General features: G+C 43.8%; 1 protein-coding gene across 1 annotated transcript in view; it reads right to left on the bottom strand.

Moving 5' to 3' along the window:
- Nucleotides 1–14,347: 14,347 nt before the first annotated feature.
- LOC141740746 (protein ELYS-like) overlaps nt 14,348–16,232 on the bottom strand; it is a 47,323-nt gene continuing 45,438 nt past the window's right edge. Inside the window, exons 34-36 of the mRNA XM_074579939.1 lie at nt 15,984–16,117; nt 15,412–15,518; nt 14,348–14,821 (exon numbers count right to left, since the gene is read on the bottom strand). Coding sequence (XP_074436040.1) covers nt 14,629–14,821; nt 15,412–15,518; nt 15,984–16,117 — 434 coding nt within the window. The 3' untranslated portion in view covers nt 14,348–14,628. The remainder of the gene's footprint in view (nt 14,822–15,411; nt 15,519–15,983; nt 16,118–16,232) is intronic.

Genomic DNA, 16,232 nt, shown 5'->3' with positions numbered 1-16,232 from the left:
GAAAGGACACCACCCAGGACACAGTCAGGCATCTTTTAAGGCAACTTTTAACTCCCTCTTGCACGGAGAGACTCCCTAGCTCTCTGGGAAAGGCTGCAGCTGACAGGCGTCGTTCTTTCACTCCGCCAGAGGTGGAAGCTAAAGTGATTTCAGGGAAGGGTTATAAAAGGGTTTATAAAAGTTATACCAATTTTTGAATTGTTGTTAATGACTGGTTCCATGACATTTTCCCCAGAGAAACAGGAAGCAACTCACAAGCACTGGAGGAGCAGCAGATGGAAAAGTCACTTTCTGCACTCTCGTAGTCGTCAGGTTCAGTGAATTTGCACTTTGCCGGATTTTACTCCTGCAGAAAGAGGATTCAGCGAGTGAGTGAGCAGGTGATTTAGGGAGTACCACCGGGTCAGGTCTTTCCCGCTTAGGCAGAAAGCCTCCCCGCTCCCGGCGGTTTAGGCAAAAACCCTACATTTCATCCAAGCCCTAAGCTGTAGTCTAAAAAGCCACCAGCGTGACAGAGACGGTCTGTACCAGAATCCTACAATCGGCCTTATTTCACTCAAGTGCAGCCTACAGATTGTCTTGCCGAGTTTGTGCAGATGCTCCACAAGCACAAAGCTACAGCAGAAGGTGAGACGAGGAAAGAATTTCAGCTCTCTACCCCAACAGCCCCCAACAGCGAAGACCCTGTGTCTGATGCAGACCACAGATGTGACATCCCTCTCCATGAAAAAACAAACAAAACCAACACAGATCAGAACTTGACGCTGGAGCCACTTTACCCAGCTACCTCCTGCGGTTATTCCCTAACACGACTATACTTCCGTTCAAGAGTTGCAGTCCCCGTCTACCGTGGCGAAGCTCGCAGCAGTTCCCAAAGGCACTTCTGACCTTACGCTCTTTTTTACCTTGCTCGGTGCACCTGGACAGACAGACGTAGGCGCTGAGTGTCTCAGGACAGAACATACACGCAGCCTTCCCAGCACAGGGAGACAGTGGTGAGCAAGGCACTCCCAGCACACCACACCGCTCGCCTCTCCCAGCACGAATTCCAGAATCCCAGCACGAATTCCAGAATCCCAGCATCACAATGAAGAGAAAGGCCTTCCAGAATCACTGGAGGTCCTCTGGTCCAGCCCCCCTGCTCAGGCAGGGTCACCTACAGCAGGCTGCCCAGGACCGTGTCCAGGCGGCTTTTGCGTATCTCATTCTGAAACATACTTTGACAAAGAGCAACCTGACAAGCCCAACTGCAAATGCATTTGCAACACGTGCAACAGGCCCGGCTTGTTGGTGACTCTCTCCTGCCAATTTAAGGCTTCTCTCCACCACACAAGTCAAGCAATACCACACCAGCAAAGCCTTGTCACCATTAGTTCTCCAAAACTGTATCCGACAGCTTCCTAGGTAGAAGGCACAAAATTAACAGAAGCCTGATTACGTTCTATTCTATGCACATTGCAAATTTCCCACCTCCTTCATTTGGCAGTTTCCCATGTTGAAACAAAGAAATGGTCTGCAAGGAGCAACTGGGAGGGGGGCAGCGTATGGCCTTTCAGTGAAGCTGTGCCTTGAATGATTTATTAAGTCACCAGCAGACCCCTTCCTTCCCAGAGCAGCCTGTCGTGCACTCCTTGGCTCCTACACACCACAGCATCCTCCTGAAATGCTTCTGTCTGGCTAAGTACATTGTGTTAACATTGGTTGCTTCCAGAAGCATGCCCAAAAATTAAAAGCAGTATTAATTCAGAAAAAAAAAAAAGAACAAAGAGCACATCTCCCCACGTTGTGGGATGTTTATCTTGTGACTGGTTTTAAAGTGAAAATCGTTGGTTCTCCCTGTCAAGGACTCTGCAATGACACAAGTCTGAGCTGCTTTGACACGACTCGGTGCTTTCAGCAGCATCTTTTATTTCAGTAATCATTTTTATAACTACAAAATGAAAACAAGACAGTCAGGAAAACCCTCAGGGCCTTGGTTAAGGGGCCAGGAGCACAAGTTGTGTTCTCCTCTACCCCTCCAGCTGCAGGGTATAATGGGGGCAGAAATAGGAAGACCCTCTGAGTATGGCATCTCCAGGAGGACTTCGGGTATTTTGGTCATGGTTTGGTTTACATGACACCAGGCCAGCAGGCAACACACAGGGTACAGCGGTCTCAAAGGGGCAAAAAGACTTTTGCACAGGAGTTGGCAGGGCTCATTGAAAGAGCTTTGAGCTACATTTGAAGGGGGAAAGGGACAAAACCAGGCTCACCAGAGACAAGCCTGGGGGCGGCACATCAATATTTGTGGGACAGCATGCTAGTGAGGTGCTTTGGTCTGCCATCGCAGGGGAGGAAGGGGATGGAGTGCCATGCGGTAGCAAAGACACAAGGGATATTGATGGGTTAGAAATCATGGAAGCACCTGGGAATGGTCAGGTAGAAGCTGGGGTTTTCCCACCCCCCCCAAAAGGTGGTGGGATCAGTAGCACAACTGAAGTGCTTCTACACCAACGCATGCAGCATGGGCAACAAACAGGAGGAGCTGGCAGCCATTGTGCAGCAGGAAAACTCTGACATAGCGGCCACCACAGCAACACGGTGGGATGATACGCACGACTGGAGTGCTCCATCGGATGGCTATAAACTCTTCAGAAGGGATAAGCCAGGAAGGAGAGGCAGTGGGGCGTCCCTGTGTGTTAGGGAATGTTTGGACTGTCATGAGCTTAATGATGATGATGACAGGGTTGAATGTATACGAGTAAGAATCAGGGGGAAGTTGAACAAGGCAGATATCAAGGTGGGACTCTGTTACAGACCACCCAACCAGGATGAAGAGGTGGACAAAATATTCCATAAGCAGCTGGGGGAAGTCTCACAATCACTACCAGTTGTTCTCACGGGGGACTCAACTTACCAGATGTCTGCTGGAAATATCTTCGTCAACAACCTGGACGAGGGGATCGAGTGCACCCTCAGTAAGTTTCCAGATGACACCAAGCTGGGTGCGAGTGTTGATCTGCTTGAGGGTAGGAAGGCTCTACAGAGGGCACCTGGACAGGCTGGATCGACGGGCCAAAGCCAATGGTATGAGGTTCAACAAGGCTGAGTGCCAGGTCCTGCACTTGGGTCACAACCACCCCATGCAGCGCTACAGGCTTGGGGAAGGGTGGCTGCAAAGTTGCCTGGTGGAAAACGACCTGGCGGTATTGGTAGACAGCCAGCTGAATAAGAGCCAGCAGCATGCCCAGGTGGCCAAGAGCATCCTGGCTTGTATCAGAACTAGTGTGGCCAGCAGGACTAGGGACATGATCGTCCCCCTGCATTCGGCACTCGTGAGGCCACACCTGGAGACCAAGTCTCATGAGGAGCGGCTGAGGGAACTGGGGTTGTTTAGCCTGGAGAAGAGGAGGCTGAGGGGAGCCCTTCTTGCTCTCTATAGCTACCTGAATGGAGGTTGGAGCGAGGTGGGGGTCGGTCTCTTCTCCTAAGTAACAAGTGACAGGACAAGAGGAAAGGGCCTCAAGTTGCACCAGGGGAGGTTTAGATTGGATATTGGGAAGAATTTCTTCACCCAAAGGGTTATCAAGCATTGGAACCGACTGCACAAGGAAGTGGTGGAATCGCCATCCCTGGAGGTCTTTAAAAGGCGGGTAGATGTCATGCTGACAAACCTGGTTTAGTGGTAACTTGGCAGTGCTAGGTTATCGGTTGGACTTGATGATCTTAAAAGTATCCTCTATCTATCGCTCTGCGCTCCCGAGCCCAGCCAGTCTGGACAACACTTTGGTGTTTTCAGCCTTCAGTTCCCTCAGCAGCTCCTCACCAGGACTTGCCTTTATCACGGCTTTGGTCCTGATCATTTTTGTCCTTTTAAATATGAAAATATATAAAAGACAAAAAAGCACCTGTTACCCAGACAATCCCAGCAAACAAGATTTCCTGTCAAACATGATTTTTTTTTCTTCCTTCTTCTTTTCTTCTTTTCCCTGTTCAGAAATATCTCAGGTAGCTCTAGAACTTGACAGGTGAAAGAGTCTCGCGGCCACTTCGCTCCTCGGGTGGAAGTATCTGCTGCCCTCTCTTGTACCGCTACCAGCAATCACAGCCTGGTTTGGTTTGGACCCTGCCAGCCCAGGAAAATCCTTCTCTTCTCCAGCTAAGCCTAACATGCAGCAACGTAGCCATAGCTGCTGTGCCTCTCATATGTGGGGCAACGTGGGATGGGAAACTTCAAAACCAGACCTCATCCACTCTAACTGCGGGTACGCCAGGTAGGCAGGCAAATGCCCTGCAGAGACAACGCCAGCTGCCCCTGCACGGAGCTGGCTCAGGCATGGGGAGCTGCTTGGTCTGCATTCATCAGCACATGAAAGCAATTCAGCTCTTTGCAGGACTGAACTGGTGCGGGAAACGTTAAATCTTCTGCTCCTGATATCTCCTCGTAGCCAGGCAGCTGCAGCCACGCGGTCACTGAGCCATGAACCGCGTTGGGACAGCAGACATCTAAGTGCCTGAGCTCTTTTCAGGGGAGCTGGAATAAGAAGGAATAATTAGTGCTGGAGTCCCAGCGAAAGCCTGTCTGGAAGGACTGCAAAGAGGGCCGTTTTCAGTTCTGAGCCCCAGAAAGGCCAGGAGGAGAGAGGGAACCTCCTCTTGCAGAAGGAGACGAGGGACTGGGGAAGTGGCCGGGAAGCAAACTGCTCCTGGGCAGGAAGGAATAGCTCTGTGTGGCACTGTCGCTGGGATCCGGCATCGGGAAGCAGAGACAACCAACGCCTGGCAGCAGGGGTCATCTGTACGCTCCACGTTTCAACTCTGTGCTGCATTGCCGGGAGACAAAGGGAAGGAAAGAAGCTGAATTAAGTCACGCACACGAGAGAGACCCAGAATTCTCAGGAAAAAGAGCTACCTCCGTCACATAACTTAGCTGTCAAAATATACGCCGTGCGTTAATAAGAATACAGAATAAGCTCTTAATATGCTGCCCTCCCTTATTGGCACATTCACCCTTTCCTTCCTCCTCAGCTGTCAGTCACTTTGAGCTGGTATCTCTTCTCATTTTGCCCAGCACCTGACCGCAATTGGCACCAAGACCAGAGCGGGAAAAACTATGAAAGTGTACCTTTCAGCGTATCGTCAGGTTGACAGAGTTCCTTCGTAACAGAGGTCTGCTGGAGTCTCGGCTGCAGTCTGTGAGCGTATCAAACGTATTACCTGCCATTGGATTTTGAAGGAGGTTTTTAAAATTAGTTTTAAACCCTACCAAAAATGAGATAGGGATTAACATGGAAAAGATGACCATAAAGTCCTTAAACACAAAAGAAGAATCCTAGTGTCTTAGCAATCTGGCTATAAACTAACTCTTTTTAGCAGGTTAGCAATTTAGGAGAAAGAGAGACAGACAGATGAGAAGACAGAGGTGGTTTTTGTCAAAGTGAATACCGAAGGTGCTCAAATCCTGGTAACTCTGCCTTACGCTAGCGCCAACGTAAAAAGAACCCTCAAAACCACGTCGATGGTATTGGTACAAGTAACAGTTGAAGAATCTGTCCTTAAATTTGTTCAAAACAGTAAGAAAGTTAGCATTTGAAGAAACTCAGGTAAGCTGTTTGAAGACTGTCAGCATTTACAGTCAACATTTTCGCATGTGCACGTTTTCTATTTGTATTCTTCCATCTTTCATTTGATAGTACTTGCTTTAAGAAAAAATACCTCTTCAAAGGTGCCGGAGTATACAGTTAATTCACCCGAGACAAAGAGGACCCTGTCGGGGTTTCATCTTATTTAGGAATGCAACATCTGGTGCACAGGACCAACAGTAATCTCAGAATTCAGGAAATACAAATAGCTGTTTCATAATACTGCTTTGTTTTATGTAAAGAACATGGCGTTTATATAAAACAGGTGCTTCTGAGTTTTATAGTTGCATTTATCTCTATCTAGGTAAATTTTTCCAAATATGCAGCAAACTCTTTAAAAGAAACGGGGTTTGAATCTCTAACGTAGAAAGAGAGAGAGAGATTTTGTGTCAACCACATTTCTGGTCTGAAAACAGAAATGGTCTCCATTTTAGTAACGTATTTAGTAGCGTCGAGAATCTTTTGAGCAGCGGAAGGGTCCTCACCTCTGTGTTGCATAGAAAGCAACCTTAACTTTTAAACTACGCCCGCTTGCACCAACGTTAGAGCCATGCAATTCCATTTCAGCAGGGAAAGTGGGTTATAAATGCAAGAATCAATTTACCATGATGGTCCTGCTGTTTCTCCCCAGAGCAGACTGCAGGAGGTTCCTCAGGATCAAGCCCCTTTCTTTGCTGTAGCAACCTCAGCCAGAGCACTAAGGGAAAAGAAAGTGAAAATATGGGAACAGTATAAGCATAAATTTCAAAAGCAAATTTAAAGGGGGGAGGTTGAACTGGATTGTGATGACCATTTGAGACCAACTGCTTGTGGCATTCATGGTAGCTGTAGCTGTTGTTCTCATCTTATTCCCTTGTTCCATTAACCTCTTGGTCTGTGCGTAATTACCACAAAGCATCGGCTTCAAACTGTCCACATAAAAACCCCACTGCTGCCCTTCTCTAACCTTGAGCCCACCAGGCTTCCTGGTTTTAGATAGTAAGTCTGTTACCTAGGGAAAGAGACTTATAGCCAAAATTCGTTACTAAAATAACAACAAAAAAAATGTTGTTACAGTTAGTAAGGATAGAACATAAATTAAGATTGACTTCAATTGAGAACGGGGTGCTTATTTGGTCTTTACCACGTTTAGAAACTCATTCCCAGCAAGTTCCACTTTCCAGGTAAATTTAATCTACATTGAAAGCTCACATCTTAATAAAGGTTTCATTAAGGGCAAGTCGTGCCTGACAAACGTGGTGGCCTTCTATGACGGTGCTACAGCATTGGTGGATAAGGGAAGAGCAACTGACATCATCTACCTGGACTTATGCACAAAGCACCTGACACTGTCCTGCATGACATCCTTGTCTCTAAAGTAGAGGGACATGGATTTGACAGATGGACTGCAACTCTTTGAGTGGTCAACAGATCAATGTCCAAGTGGTGGGCAGCGTCGAGTGGAGTTCCTCAGGGGTAGGTACTGGGACCAGTGCTGTTTAACATCTTTGTCAGAAACACGGACAGTGGGATTGAGTGCAGCCTCAGCAACTTTGCTGTTGACAGGCACAAATACAGGCTGGGAGGAGAATGGCTTGAGAACAGCCCTGAGGAGAAGGACTTGCGGGTGTTGGTGAACGAGAAGCTCAACATGAGCCGACAATGTGCACTCACAGCCCAGAAAGCCAACCACATCTTGGGCTGCATCAAAAGAAGCATGGCCAGCAAGTCAAGGGAGGTGACTCTGCCAACCCTCCTGTCGTCGGCAGGGACACCTCCCACTAGACCAGGCTACTCAAAGCCTCATCCAGCCTGGCCTTGAACACTTCCAGGGATGGGGCATCCACAACCTCTCTGGGCAACCTGTTCCAGTGCCTCACCACCCTCACAGCAAAGAATTTCTTCCTAATATCCAACCTAAATCTCCACTCTTTCAGTTTGAAACTGTTACCCCTCGTCATATCGCTACACTCCCTGATAGAGAGTCCCTCCCCACCTTTCCTGTGAGCCCCCTTCAGGTACTGGAAGGCTCCTATAAGGTCTCCCCGGACCCTTCTCTTCTCCAGGCTGAACCCCAACTCTCTCAGCCTGTCTTCACAGGAGAGGTGCTCCAGCCCTCAGACCATCTTCATGGCCCTCCAGTGGACCCGTTCCAACAGATCCATGTCCTTCTTGTGCTGACGACTCCAGAGCTGGACGCAGTACTCCAGGTGGGGTCTCACCAGAGCGGAGTAGAGGGGCAGAATCACCTCCCTCGACCTGCTGGCCATGCTTCTTTTGATGCAGCCCAGGATGCGGTTGGCTTTCTGGGCTGCAAGTATGCATTGTCAGTTCACGTTGAGCTTCTCATCCACCAACACCCCCAAGTCCTTCTCCTCAGGGCTGCTCTCAAGCCACTCTCCACCAGCCTGTATTTGTGCCTGGGATTGCCATGACCCAGGTGCAGGACCTGGCACTTGGCCTGGCTGAATTCCATGAGGTTTGCACGGGCCCACCTCTCAAGCCTGTCCAGGTCCCTCTGGATGGCATCCCTTCCCTTCAGCGTGTTCAGTGCTCCACACAGCATGATGTCAACAGCAAAGTTGCTGAGGCTGCACTCAATCCCACTGTCCATGTCAGTGACAAAGATGTTAAACAGCACTGGTCCCCGTACTGACCCCTGAGGAACACCACTCGACACTGGTTTCCACATGGACATTGAGCCACTGACCGCAACCATTTGAGTGCGGCCCCCTTTTTTCTTCAAAAAGGAGGAAAGCACAGAAAGGAGAAAGAAGAAAAGCACCACAAGGAATGAAAGAGCTTGGCCAGGGGTATGGCAGAGCAGCCGGGTGGCTCAAGCAGCAAAACGATGCTCTTAGGTCCAGGCAGCACCCACACACTTCAGCCAACATGCCCAGAAGGGTCACGTTAAGAGAGCATAAAGGATGATTGTCAAATTACAACGAGCAAAAAAGAAATCAATGTACACAGAAAACTAAGATTTGTTAATACGGAAGCAAAGCGACCTCATTACCTGGTCATTATAGATTTCCAGCACGTTGAAAGTGTTCTGTAAAGACAAGAAGTAATTAGAAGGTAAAACATATTTGGAAAAAAGCCACAAACTTAATGGAGTTTCATCCCAGATTACACAGATCAAAACTTCCCTTGATCCCAAACCCTTACATAAGCTTAATTCTTGCAGTTATTTATCAGATCCTTACTGTTTCATCACAATGCTGTTTCTTCTCCAGCATTTCCTCCTCACCTACCCTCATGTGCATAATCCTCATTGCTTTCCAGGTAGATGCCATCATATGTCTCAATGAGTCATTTTACTTAAGTTTTAAGTTATTAAGCATCTAAAGAGCATTGTAGAAAATTCAAGAAGTGTGAATTTTTAATTAATTTTTGATAGCTGGGTAGCGTGGTTCAACCAGCATTTATTTTTTTTCTCTATCCAAGACCTCTATAAAATAGGCATAACTCTGCTTCAAATAGGGTTGGTTTTTTTATTTACACATTGATACGGCAACCAAGATGGGAAGGAAGGAGTTTTCACTGTTGTGTTTATCACAAGGGCACACAGTGGATGACGATGTCAAAGGGACACAGAAACATGCTCACAAATGGCATCCTTGCATCATTTCTGCTGGTACAGAGCTGGGGAGGCTAGTTAGGGAAAACAAAGCGCTCTTTCTTAGGGGAAGTAACACAGGAGTAAATTGCAAGCAGCCTTCAGTGACCAGGGTGGTACTTCTGTAGGCAGAAGGCACTACTGCGCTAAAGCAAAGCTTCCTGCTTACAGATGTGCTAGAATCCACTGGACTGCAAGCACAGAAGGATACTGATGGAGTGGGAGCATCCATCAGCTACAGAAGCTGTACTGCAAGGCTAAAAACATTGCTCCTGCCATATAGGAGAGGTACGGCACTATAAAGCTTCTGTACACTATAAAGAAGAAAGCATTAGTTTTCTCTACTGAGGTGCTGGAAAGACTTTCTCATGAATACCCTGTGCAAGAGCGAAGCTAGGGAACATAACAGACAATAAGGAGCAGCTCACTTTATGGTACATAAAGGAAGATCAGTGTTTGCAACAGCTCTTAAGAAAAGGTTTACTAAAAATGAACATTTTTGGTTCTCATGTTAGGGATCAACTAGTTACACCTGTGGCAAATTATCATTGTAGGACTTATCTGCAAATCTAGTTGTACTACATCAATTTTGTTTTCAACATTATTTTATAGGATCCACTACGGCTTGTAGTGCTAAGTTGCTCCATATACTCACAGTTTCTCTTTTTTGCTGATTCACTGAGACTTTGAAAGCACAACCTGGAACGATCTTGGCAATAAATGACACTTTGTGCTAATCTCACCTGGTAACGCTTGTTCTTTTCCAGATTCTGGGTGGCTTTGAAGAGCTCTTCACACACAAGGGGCACCAGGCACCTGTTTGCACCCTATCTGATCATCAACTAGCTCTTCCCTGAGCCAGTCTGACCATACGTTAGCAGAGTAGCATTATAGCCTTGACAGGTGTTCTCCAGAATCCTTGACCAAGATGATGAAAGACCACTCTAAACAAAGGATCAAGTGCATCCTCTTCATAGATGAGCCAGCAAACGCATACACAAACGCTGCTGTCTGGTAGGAGCGCCCCCACTAAATTAGAAATTAACATTTGCAAACACACTTGAAAGTAATACTGAGTTTCACAATGATGGAAATGTAGACAAAATCTAGATAGTGCTTCAAACCAGTAAACGGATAAATGCCAGTCATTTGCATTACTCTTATATTAATGTTAATAAGAGGAGATAAATGAACCGACCAGTCTACAACTGTGTATTAGGTAAAACTGCTTTTAGTTGGTTCTTTGAATAAAATCTTAGCTGGCCTGTGTAACTGTTGGATCCTGCTGAAGCCACTACAAGACCAATAAAGGTTTTCCTGTGCCATATATGCTTGTGCTGCTGGGAGCTGATAAAAAAATCACGCACTAACTTCCCGCATCCTTCTCTCTCTATTAAAATTACAAGTCACTCGATAATAATTCATGTTTTAGTCTGGATTTAAATCAAGATCAACAGCAATGCACACCACACCAATGACTGCCGTGGGATAAGCCTGCTCTTGAACCACAGCCAAGGAGCAAGTGACCTAAACAAACAGACACATCGGTAACCGTAACTTGCATTTTTCCCTCTACCTCACATATTGGTCATCCACACAGCACAGTGCTTTGGAAAATGCATTTTATTTTAGGAACAGCTTTAATTCAAAAGGAGCCACAGTACATTTATCTCCAAGCATATCAGAGAGACTCATTACCTTGACTACTTTGGTGAAAAAAGCATTCCTGGAATGGAAACCTGCAAATTTTGCACAGAAGACAAAAGTACAAACAAAATAAGAAACAAATGCTATCTTATTACTTGAAATTCTATTACTTCATAGTATTTTCAGGGTGGCCTAGACTAACAGGTTACAAGCACTGCCTAACAACTCACGAGAAGCTACCAACTGGCCTCTGCCTGTAGCTTCTTTTTTCCCCACCAGGAATCAACAGCTAAGCTATTTATGACTAGTTACATGGGAACTGATGACATTGCAGCAAATAAGTTTATTGCGCTGACAACCCTGAGAATAGTCTTCCATGAGAGGAAGTTCTGATTAAACCACTTGGTTATCTGTGGCCTTATTTGCACACTGGGCATGTACAAATATTAAGGCAAATAAACTAAGTCCACGTGAATCAGTCAATGCTTTAAGCACTAAACAGCTATCAAAAGTAAAATGGATTTGCTCTAATTCTCCTTCATGTTATAACCTGGAATTAATACTTTCATCAGCCTTGGCTTATAAACATTTGAAGGAAAAAAAAGTCTTATGAGTGTTTGTGTTAAATCTCTGAAGTAACTCACGAACCATTTCTACTGAAACATCTATTTTCTTGACAAATTCCCTTCTAACAACAGCCCTTAATCTGATTAAAAGTCATTCTCCCTTCACTAATAACTTCGCAAATGTGTTTCCTGGAAATAAAATGTGTCATTACACCTACTTTTGTTCTTTCTGAAAGGTGAGAGTCTACTCCAAGGTAGTTAACCTTCCAGTGGCATTTCTCTGGGGTTACGGCCCCAAAGATACAGATGCACAATTTAGCTTCAGCTTTTAGCCGTCTGACATTAGATCAAAGCAGATGCACGACAACACTCTTGAGAAAGTCTAGTTTTTCTTCAGGGCGAGAAAAACACACACCCCTCGAGCAATTCAATTTCCTATAGCAAACCTTCAGAATTGTCGTGTTTAGTGATGAACTGTACCAAGTAGCTCCCGGGAAATTCTCATCTTGCTCACAAGAGAACTGCTGCTCTGTGCCCCTAGAGCTTTCTGCACGCATCCACCACAGCGGCGCGTCATCCCTCTTTCCTGCTCTTCTCTGGCACCACGAACATTAACATCCTCTCAAATACATGTGCAAGCACCTGCAAGTCTCTATTAAAGACTCCTAGCCTGCTCAGCCACTCATGTCCAAGCCATTTTAATCTTTTAAAAGGCAAGTCTCCTTCCCAATTCAACCTCACTGTTAAGCAGCACCGCCCATGCGCTGGATCCCTCTCACCCTTGTTGAGGTGATCTTTCCCCCTCTACCCTTCACATACTTGTAGCGAGCCTACACAAGAAAAACCCAAAGGAAAATCTATTTTCTCCACTTCATTATAAACTCCTTGAGTTGCCGTCTTAATGCTGTTAGCTAGCTTCTTTTCCTTCTCTCAGGCTCTACCAAAAAAATCCCCAGTGCCTGCGTTTGCTTCGATTTCCTTCTACGTTCTTCAACTTTCTGAAATCCCATTTCCTTGTTATACGTTATGCTTACACTCCTGTTCTTCTTAAACTGCTCCCTGGGGAAACTGGTCAGCACACAAGAACTGTCCAGTGATCTAGGTAACTGGAAAAAAAAAAAGGGGGGGAGGAAAACATTTTAACATGTAATTGGAATAAAACTCCATTAAGGTAAAAAAATTACTAGACTATTACAAACCTTTAGGAAGTTATTAAATCACAGGCCAATTTTCTTATTATTACTCCTGCTTTCTTTTTTCCTCCAAAGCATTGCCAAATGAAGAAAAATCAGCTGAGCTGGTTATAAAATTAAGAGGTTAAAAATGACTACAAATTAATAAGACTAGCTAATACGTTTTCATTTGATTCCATTAATTTTCAGACCAAAAAATATACTCTAGTATAAATGACAGAAACATGTTCAAATCCTATTAAGTGATCTTCATTAGCATTTCATCAGTCAATTCTAGTTGATCAGGAATCAGAGCATTTTATAAATACTCTTGTGCCCTACACAAAACATACATTCAGATTTGACATCAATTTTCTTTTCCGGGTTTGAAAGTCTGACCTTTTACCTCATTTTCTGAGCTATTCACTGCATTTCTCTACTATGTGAATTTAAAAAAATATTGCTAGAACTTCCCCCACCTTTCCTCTTTGACTATATTTATATTGTAGTTCAAGTACAAAATACTCCGAGTAAACAATTACTAACCTGACTAAAAGGTCTCACTCAAACTGCCACTTTCACACTGTCAACATTTGTCATTCTTTTCTCAAGCTTTCATTCAGTCATGAATACTCCCAAAGAGAAAAATATCCAAGCGCATGCAGCTCCTTCTCTAGAATGACCTGTTCTGAGACAGAAAAGCCATGGCCCTAGAAGAAGCTTCTTTTACAAGCTTAGTCTGTTATTAATACATTCATCCATTATGTGTAAGGTATTAGTTAACCAATAAATTATTTCTTGGAGTAAATGTAGTAGTTTTTACTCATTGAAGAGTTTAATGTCAGGTTCCACCATTCCGTAGGCTTCAAAGTTGCATCCATGTATAAATTGACATACATAAAAATAATCCATTGTGTAAAAGACTGCACATCAAAATAGTACTTCCGTGTCTGTTTTTAAAAGAGTATTTTTTTTGAATTTGCTTTTACAAATTGAAGCCTTACAGGGACATTTACCTCATAACCCACAATTATTAACGAAAAATTATTCAAAAATACGGTTTGTAATGAAGATTTCTATACATTTTTGTACCTTTTTCAGACTACTACGTTAGCTTTACCATCAGGTTTTCAGTGCTGTGATATGCAGGCTTCAAATATTGCAAGCTATGTTTACAGACAATAATTATTTCAAATATAGTAGCATTCTTACTAACCTTATGAAAATAATTTTGGCTCAAATTTCAAACTATGTGGGTAATATCCCTTTAAATTTGATATGCTACTGTAAGCATCACACTCTCTATACAGCTAATTTTTTACTGACAACAAATTGTAAACAATGGGGAAACATCTGAGGTGTGATACAGTTTTATGAGCTAAAGAGCAGCTTTCCCAAAGTTTAAGACAAATACAAAAAAATATTGCACAGCTTAAAATACAATTGTTTACATTCTGACTTCGATACAATGCAACTTAACTGTGAATGTAAGGAATTATCATTTTGTATTGTAAGCCCAATTATTTGTGCCAGAAGGTCAAAAATCATTTATAAAATTTAAACTAGTACATTTTACACGATTACTTGTTAAAGGAGTTCTAAGCAAACTTTAAAAAGCTTAAAAAGCTTTTGGCCTCACTTTCGAAGGCTTTAAACACTCTTGCAAACCAACATTAACATTTCTGACCTATAAAGGCCATTCAACCCTATGTTCCCTCAAAAAGCTATCAGACAGTAAGCATGTTGTGAAGTATACATTTTTATTTAACAATCCTAAAATAAGTTGTATTTACATATTATATAAATGTATGAAGTCTTACTATAAAATAGAAAACTGCATTGACGGAGGAAATAACACTCCATATGGAGTTACTTATTGAAGACCGTTTGTTTATGAAATTTTACAATAATTTATATAAATTAGCTCTTCCAAATTAGATGATTTTTTTTTCTTTTTACTAATCCACACAGTTTTGATGACTTTACGAACAGTGGTGTGTGTACATTATAAACTTAAAAAACTGTTACAGCATCTTCCGGCGCACAACTGGCTTTGGAAAATTAGACAGTCTTTTTTTGTTCTTTCGTAGAGTCTTCTCTGCCGTGTCTGCGGTTTCTTTCTGTTTGCTTTTTGTTCCATCTGCTGGAGTTCCAAAAGGAGAGACGAATTTTATTTCCACTGGTGGAGGTGACCAAGAGCCTTCTTTTCTCGTGATCCTAAAAAGAAAGAGAAGTATCAAATTGATTTTTTGATTACCAACAGTATTCAGTAGAGGAAAACGTTTTGTAATTTTGGAATTACAAAAATCGATGCCAAAGAATTGTTTATGGGCTTCTTTGAAGATAGGGTCAAGGCAGAAAACATACAGAAACAAGCTTCCTTTTGCTTTCGTTCCTTACCAGACTGTCCCAAGCATTCTCACTCAGTATTCGCGTGAGCTTTTAAAGCCCCTCTCCCTCCTCCCCCTGCTGGGATTTTAAGAGGCAACTCTCCTCAAACACTTTTCCAGAAGGAACTAAAGACCGTAAGAGCGTGGTTTCGTAAGGTGGAATGACAGGAGAGCACGCCATCATTGCAAAGAGTAGCATCCACTTGGCCTTTCCTAGCCCCTCCCTCTTCTGGTTCCAATAGAAAACTGAACCGTGAAGTGGGGAAAACGGTGCCCAGGAGACCAGCAAGCTGGACAGGCTCGCAAAGTCAGAGCAGAACTGTACCGCCAAGTGAGGAAGAGCAAGTGAGGTGGCCAAACGCTGAATCGCTACCAAAATAAAGGAATGCAAGTAAGCGTTCAAAAAGCTTTTCATACTTGCTTGCTTTCTTCATTTTTGATTTTGCAGTTCTACCTCTCTTCAATTTTTGCTTTCCCACAGACTCTGTAGATTTGGCATCCTCCTCCTCCTTAGTCAGAAGCGGCTATGATAAGGCAACAAAAACATTACTTATTCACAAGTTCTTACACTTCTACAGAACACAGATGAATGTTTCTTTCATGAACAAGCCATGACAAAGGTACTGCCAAAAGCATTACAGTTTCCCTCCACAAAAACAAACCTTCCATCTCAAACTCTCATACCAACCTAAAAGCTGAAATTCAGAAATCAACAGATAACACACCCAGTACGTTTAAGGAAAGCCACTGTGCCTTTTCTTAAAAGCAAAGCAATGCTTACTAATTCTTGACTTAGGTAGATTCAAAATTGATTTTTATCACTAGTTTTCATGAAGGAAAAAAAATAATAAGTTGTTCCCCTGATTAATTTCAAGTTCTCTCTTTTCAGATATACGTTCACAGAAAAAGGCAAGCCGTTGCAAAGTATGATTCGAAAAAGCATGACGGAACAAAAATTAAGAATGGGAGACAACTACAGTTTTACTTACCGGTTCTTTCCCAATTCGGGAAACGCTAGATACATTTTTTCTCCTGGACCTCAAAAGAGGAGGCGAAAAGACAAATTGAGAAGACAGGTCCGGGTCCAAATCCTTAAGCTGCACAGAACGGTCTGCTTCTCCAGCTAAAACCACAATGCGCTGTTAGCATACACGGACACTAGACATAAAGGACAGTGACATTAAATTGCAGCTGATAATCAAAAGCACAATAGCCTTCTGAAATAAAAGGTCCAATCA

The sequence above is a fragment of the Larus michahellis genome, chromosome 3, assembly GCF_964199755.1.
Source record: "Larus michahellis chromosome 3, bLarMic1.1, whole genome shotgun sequence".
Taxonomy (NCBI): domain Eukaryota; kingdom Metazoa; phylum Chordata; class Aves; order Charadriiformes; family Laridae; genus Larus; species Larus michahellis.
The sequence above is the reverse complement of the archived record's forward strand: the minus strand, read 5'-3'. Positions and strand labels throughout refer to the sequence as shown.